Source organism: Nanorana parkeri, unplaced genomic scaffold (assembly GCF_000935625.1).
Source record: "Nanorana parkeri isolate BGI_ZX_2015 unplaced genomic scaffold, ASM93562v1 scaffold242, whole genome shotgun sequence".
NCBI lineage: Eukaryota > Metazoa > Chordata > Amphibia > Anura > Dicroglossidae > Nanorana > Nanorana parkeri.
The window spans coordinates 33817-41365 of NW_017306510.1; the positions used below are offsets into that span (position 1 = coordinate 33817).

General features: G+C 43.4%; 1 protein-coding gene across 1 annotated transcript in view; it reads left to right on the plus strand.

Annotated features, from left to right (window-relative positions):
* ANKRD60 (ankyrin repeat domain 60) overlaps positions 1 to 6889 on the plus strand; it is a 7444-nt gene extending 555 nt beyond the window's left edge. Inside the window, exons 2-4 of the mRNA XM_018556596.1 lie at positions 2680 to 2810; positions 4492 to 4657; positions 6533 to 6889. Of these exons, the coding sequence (XP_018412098.1) occupies positions 2680 to 2810; positions 4492 to 4657; positions 6533 to 6888 (653 nt within the window). The 3' untranslated portion in view covers position 6889. The remainder of the gene's footprint in view (positions 1 to 2679; positions 2811 to 4491; positions 4658 to 6532) is intronic.
* Positions 6890 to 7549: the final 660 nt, after the last annotated feature.

The window sequence follows — 7549 nt, forward strand, 5'->3', positions numbered from 1 at the left end:
ATACGTTAGGGTACGTTCTCCTCTGATCATACGTTAGGGTACGTTCTCTTCTGGTCATACGTTAGCCTAATGTATAACCAGAAGAGAACATAGCCTAACATATGATCAGAAACGAACAGTCTAGCGGCACACTGCAATTCTTTTTGGGAATAAACAGGAGAGAAAGTGAGAAGAGAAAGCCAGGAAAGAAAGTGAGGAGAGACAGCCAGGATAGAGAGAAGAAACAGCCAGGAGACAGCCAGAATAGAGAGAGGGGAGACAGCCAGGAGAGAGAGTGAGGAGAGGCAGGCAGGAGAGAGGAGAAACAGCCAGGGAAGAGCAAGGAGAGACAGCCAGGAGAGAGAGTGGGACGATACAGCCAGGATAGAGTGAGCAGAGACATCCAGGGAAGAGAACAAGGAGAGACAGCCAGGAGAGAGATCGAGGAAATACAGCCAGAAGAGAGAGCAAGAAGAGACAGCCAGGAGAGAGATCGAGGAAAGACATCCAGAAGAGAGAGCAAGAAGAGAAGGTGCCCATACACCTTACGATTAGACAGCCAGGAGGGAGAGTGAGGAGAGACAGCCAGGAGGGAGAGGGAGGAGAGACAGCCAGGAGAGAGCGAAAAGAGACAGCCAAGAGAGAGTGTGAGAAGAGACAGACAGGAGGGAGAGTGAGAAGAGACAGCCAGGAGGGAGAGTGAGGAGAGACATCCAGGAGGGAGAGTGAGGAGAGACAGCCAGGAGAGAGCGAAAAGAGACAGCCAGGAGAGAATGCGAGAAGAGACAGCCAGGAGGGAGAGCGAGGAGAGACAGCCAGGAGGGAGCGCGAGGAGAGACAGCCAGGAGGGAGCGCGAGGAGAGACAGCCAGGAGGGAGCGCGAGGAGAGACAGCCAGGAGGGAGCGCGAGGAGAGACAGCCAGGAGGGAGCGCGAGGAGAGACAGCCAGGAGGGAGAGCGAGGAGAGACAGCCAGGAGGGAGAGTGAGAAGAGACAGCCAGGATGGAGAGCGACAAGAGACAGCCAGGAGGGAGAGCGAGGAGAGACAGCCAGGAGGGAGAGCAAGGAGAGACAGCCAGAAGAGAGAGAGAAGAGACAGCCAGGAAGGAGAGCGAGGAGAGAGAGAGGACACTCATATGCAGGGTCTCAGAGGACATTACAGGATCTCAGGCGGACTGTGCGGGTCTCAGGCTGGTTGTACATGGTGCCAGGTGGGCTGTGCAGGTATCGGTATCATTGCAGGTACATCCCTAGACAATTATAAAGTGCACTGCGCTTTATAGACCAACTACATATACAATCTAATAATGATCTACCTGTGAAATAAATATATAAGTATGCAGAATCACCCTATGGTGAATAAATACATATTAGGTATTTTCCCACTATATAATGTATTTATTCACCATAGGGTGATTCTGCATACTTATATATTTATTTCACAGGTAGATTATCATTAGATTGTATATGTAGTTGGTCTATAAAGCGCAGTGCACTTTTATAATTCATTTTTTTAGGTGTTATTTACACTTTTTAGCATGGCAGCTAATAGGTTTATTGTTCCATAGCACATATCCTGTTTGTTAAATTATCTATAGGTGCATCCCTAGTATTGAAAGCACAGGAAGCTTTGCTGCAGCCATAGAACTTGATGACATTTCCTATAAAAATTATCAATCCTGCTTCAGCAGCATGGATTGAACAGAAGCAATATCAGAAATCTGCTCTACATATGAATGTATTGCACACAGTACATGTATCTGTTGCATACATATACTGTGGCATATATGGGCACTTACTTGGTGTGAAGATGTAGAGAGGGAACACAGCAGGGGTGACAGCTCAGGGCACGATGAGTTAGTGGGATTTGTTATAATCCCACTAACAGTAGACCGTGAAATATTTAGTAGCAAGGAAATTTCACGGAACACCTGAATCCAATGATTTGGAGGGGTGTCCCAATACTTTTGGCAATATAGTGTACACATAATACTTGCACAGAACTGTGGCAGCTTTTCCCATGAGAATATGAAGACGAAAGCTAACAAAAAATGTGAGTTTCTGTTTTCATACACATCAACTGCATATGCCTGCTTCATGTAAACTCGGGGTACATTGGGGTACTTAAATACCTCTGCAAAGGTGGAAATGGGCTTTAAACATCAGAAGAGATGTCAAAAGATAGGTACTGGCACCAAAGGATGCCAAGCACAAGGTGGAGTTGGGATAGGAATTTTATGGCATTACCCCGGCTTTACCAATTCAAAAAAAAGGCAGATTTATAAAGCACAGCATTGTACTTTAGAGATTTGCATTCAGTGCTTCAAGGTCTCCAAGCAAGCACTGGACTATTTATTTTAATGAATAGGGGTGCAAAGTGCCGGGGCAAGAAAAGCCCAAGTCATTTGACTAGGCTCTCCTGTCATGGAGTAATCTCTGAAGCATTATGCAGAGAATACTCCAACAGACACTGCAGGTTTCGTATCACCAACTGCATTTTATGAATTCATTTATAAAAGGCAGACAGTGTCCTTCAGAGAGTTGATAGTGATACCCTCAGCTTGTAATAAATATGCAGTGACTATTCACTTGTACAGCATTTTTTGCACTCAGTTGAAATAGCTCCCCTGTGTAGCATCTCTATAGGTGGCGTCAGTGTTTCTTATTGCATTTCTCCGCTGTGTGATTTTCTTTGTACAGGAGACATGCCTGACTCGTCTACCTTTAAATTCAATGCGATTATTCATGGAGGAACTGTTTGTCTGAGCATCTGGTCGCGGGAAGGCTGGAGCGATCTTGTAAAAGCTGCAGCTGGAGGAAACTTGGCAGAGGTTTATGAGAATTTTTTATCCATCAATACCTGATTGCCCCATTGTCTGCTATCACATAAGAGGGGTATTTGACTCCCCCTTTTTAATGAAGGTTAGAAAGGCAGATATATCACAATATAATAAAATGGAGGATGTCTATTTACAGGGACCTTATTGGATCTTTTGTTGGATTTATAAAGTGAATTTGCCATTAAGATTAACCTGTGTTTGGCAGATTGAGTCACATTTGAGTGCCCACCCTCCCCTTACACACCTATTTTCCATTTTTCCATACTGTAACAGGAAACCCAAATCTCAGATTCCTATGGAACACAATACAAATTTTCTCTGGCAGACTTTAAGGCCATCAAAAAAATGAGTTTCAGCTACTCAGGCACATATATTTGCATATACCTGTAGAAGCCACACTGCCCGGTCAACATAAAATTTTAAAAAAATCAAGCGCCAAACCATCAACTTGAGAGTCCATATTCCTTATTGTTGATAATAATCCAACAACATGAAGACAAGCTTGTCATATTATTGTCAACAATAAAAGATTGTGGACCACGAGTTAATGGCTTGGTACTCGATTCTACATACAGTAGATTTCTCAGTTCAAGTGGCCCCCCATGTTGTGGCATACCCCTTGTTTTGTTGTTGAGCTGTCAAAGCAAATCCACCATGTCTAACTACCACTTCCTGTCTCTCAGGCGAAAGATGAGAGTCCAGGGCCTCACATATATTTCTTCTGGGACACTACCATGTCAAGGCAATGGTCCCTAACTGTGACCTATCTGAGTTCCCAATTATGGGACATATATAACAATGTACAGACAGAGAGCAGACTTACCAGGAGGCAGCCACTTCCTCCTTTGGGGCACAGTAATGCCCTAGGAGCCCAGAATCTTTTAGATTTGGTGCAGACACATGCTGGAGGTCTTCAGCTGCTTGGCATTGGCTATTTCTGGGCTTCTGAGGCTAGGGAAGCCTCCAAGTGAACCTGCCCTATGTTTTTGCATTGCTATATATGTCCTATAGTTGGGAACTCATATCGTTTTGGGTTAGGGATCGTATTAGAAGTGCCTTGACATGACAGTGTGGCTTCAACTTGCATTTGCAAATGTATGCAAAAAAAACTCTATTTTTAACCCACGTAATTGAAACAGATTAGTTCTTTTTTTTTTTTTTATGTTGTCCTGCCTATGTAGACCTTTCATTTTTTGTTAGTTTCAAGTTTTTTTTATTCCCATTGAACTCGCTCCTTGTCACCCAGTGGTTCACATTTGACACCCTAATTTAAGGGTAGGCAACCTCAACGCTCCAGCTGTGGTGAAACTACACATCTCATGAGGCATTACAAGACATTGACAGCCACAGGTATGACTTCTGGAGGCCGAGGCATGATGGGGTTGGAGGATTCACCACAGCTGGAGTGCCAAGATTGTCTACCTTTTCCATAATTTCTAAATCTTCATTTGCATTCACCCTTTGTATAAAGCAGTTATGTTATGTAGGGAACAATGGCAGGACTCAAGGATGGCCCATGCATCAATTTAAAAGGTAGTGGCCCCTAAAATTGACAAGATTTTTTTTTTCTACCTGACTAGAGTGCCTCTATAGGTCCACACCAGCAACATTCTATGCTAGGTTAGTACATGTGTAAGTGTATGCCTTTTATTATTTCTCTTTCTCATTGTAGCTGAAATGTTTAGGAGTCACTACAGGCTGTTCCTATAACACAGAAAATTCCTTGAGGTTTAGTGTGAAGCAGAGGGATGAGTGGATAGCGGCAAGAGCCAGTGTGGCCCTTTACATTGCTGCGCACCGAGGGTACCTGGACATAATAAGTTTTCTTTTAAAGAATGGTAAGATGCTTTTAAAACATATTTTTTAAAGCTCTATGTGTTTGCGCTTACAAGGTAGTGCTGGTGCTGTGGGTGGGCCTTCTCTGTGGACTCCCCAACCCCTTGGTCTGTCACAGCCTACTGCTCTATCTACATTCCAAAACTGTGAGTGTAGTTTAAGGGTACTTCAGACATGTAGTTCTCTGGTGAACACCTAGGTCAGGATGTGATATAGGTTGCCCTGCAGAATTCTCATTTTGGTGGGTAGAGATTGTTGACAGTTTCTAAGAAAATACATCACCGGGGGTAATGCAATTAGGTGTACAGGTTGGATCATATTCCAACACGAGATAATCCTGGCCTGTGGTGGACCTCTCCTGCTGGCCTGGGTTTTGCTTCCCCTGGTTCTTTACAGACACATTGGAATAAAGAGGCACATATTTGGCACATATATTATCCCAATTACCCCTATGGAAGCGGAATAATTCTGCATAGAGTTTATGCCGTCCACATATCTTATTTATGGAGTGTGATGCACACCCACAAAGAATGGCTTTGTTGATATAGCTAATAAGAGTTTGATGGTTTAGGGCTTTGGTTCTCAACTGGTGGGTCGCAACCCATGTTCAGTGGGTCGCCGTGTGCCTTCCACTGTGTTAAGTGAGAGGCTCCTCAGCCTCCCCCAGCGCAGCACAGCACTGTCAGTTCTCAGGCAGAGCAGCCATTCAAAATATGCTGGGGGTATGGCCGCGAAGGGAGCTCCATCTATACATGCATTGCTTACAGCTCCCTTGCATGTCTTGTAGAGGCGCCTGGACCAGAGTGAAGTAAAAGATGGACACCGACACTCCAAAGCAAATTCCTGCTCTAGACCAAGGGTAGGCAACCTTGGCATTCCAGCTGTGGTGAAAAAAACAATCCCATCATTGTTAAGCCTGTGGGTGTCAGAGTCTCGCAATGTCTCATGGGACAGCTGCTTGCTTCCCCTGGTCTAGACATTATTTATTATGAGCCAGCTAGACACAAACTATGCCTGTTAAACATAATCTGAAAATGGGTGCCCACCTCAAAGTGCCAGAAGATGATTATATCTTCTCAGATCCATGCAGGCTGTTGCAAAACTGGCTTTCTTCTTTAAGGATCAGCCCATCCCAAAATGGATATCTCAGTTTTTGGTAGGTGTTGGAGAACTAACCTGTTCCTTATGTCTCTCGGAGGGCTCTATTGGTTAGATCTCTGTGCTTTGGTTCCTGGGTCTGCACACTTGATGTGGCCATAGTAAGGGGTCCCTCTTGGAATTTCCATATTTTCTTATATTATAGAGAATGTAACAGGAGGTGTGAATACACCCGCAATTCCCATGTGGACAGGAACAGAGTTAAAAAATGGTAACAGGAGTACTATATTGCACACCACACTCTTTTGCTCCTGTGATGGACTACAATCTCAATAGAAACTAGTAGTCCATCACTGGAGTCTTTTTTTTTTTATCCGATTAGTCGATTAATCGAACTGAATAATCGGCTAACTAATCGATTATGAAAATAATCGTTAGCTGCAGCCCTAGTAACAGGGATATCTCACTGGTGGAGTATCCATGTCATATAAGGAGTCAGGAGCTACCCAATTGCTAACATCACTTTTCGGTGGACTGATTTTTAAACAAAAGAGTAACTTGTTACATTTATCATTTGCCAGTAAATTTCCTAATTAGGTTTCATTACTTTTCCTGGCTAATAATCAGATTAAGCATTGAAACATTAACCATATGCTTTATTGAAATGCACAGTATTGAAATGAATATACAGTATTGGCATTTATGGCACTATTTAGGATATTTAGGATAAAAGCTTTAAGTTTTTTATTTATATTTCTTGTTTCTGTTTTTATATTTAGGAGCCGATGTACTGGCCAAGACCAAGCTTGGAAACAGCCCACTCCATGTGGCATCGGCTATGGGCAAGTGTGACTGTGTAGATGAACTCTTAGCAAACGGAGCAAAAACTCAAGACGTCAATGAAAACGGACACACCGCTCTTGGCCTGGCAAAGTTATGGGGCCAGAAGAAGGTTGAACGCCACCTCTTCCAGTTCCAATGGCGAGAACGAGCGGCTGCTGTTTCTGTCAACACTCATCTAGATCCCTCTGAACTTTTTGCCCATCAAAAGTTTGACTCTAAGCTAAAAACATGGAGGAGCGGATCTTATGCTAAGCGTTACATGGCTAACCTTGTCCAGTATAAAGAGTTTTAAGGGTCTGCATTCAGCCCTCCAAAAAAAGACACTTTTCTACGAGCACAGACCTCATGACAGGAATCTAAAAAATAAACTAAATCTCTGCATATGTTTAGGTGATATTGGTGCAAGTTGAGCATCTGGTGTATGTAAAAGTGGAGCAAAAGTTAGAGCCCAGCCAATCAACTCTTCTTTTTTTTTTTGTTTTTGATACAAATGAGTCTAAAGCTACACCTAACAATCTTATTACATCATCTCCTTTTTTATAATATGGTGGCCAACCATGGGGACACTTTAGTAGAATGAGGAAGGGTTACAATCTCGGTCAGGATTTTACTGCTTTGTCCCCACTGGGCAAATACGTCCTCCCTTTTTATCCAGGTGGCAGACAGAACAGGAACTGAATTAACGTTCCCATATGGGGACATGGACAGCTTTTAATATTGGCCTTCTACACTATCCAGAACTACCAAAAAACTTTGGGCTGAAGTTGAATTTTAGGCTGGTGCCTAGATTAACCAATCAGATGTTTTGTTAATTTGGAAGAGCCACTTAACTGGCACATAGGCACCTGATTGACTTCCCTTAGCCTCTAACTTCTGTCATACTCCGGATACAACTAGAGAATGTTGAACATTGTTATATCAAGGGATGCACCGAAATTTCATCCGCTGAAACG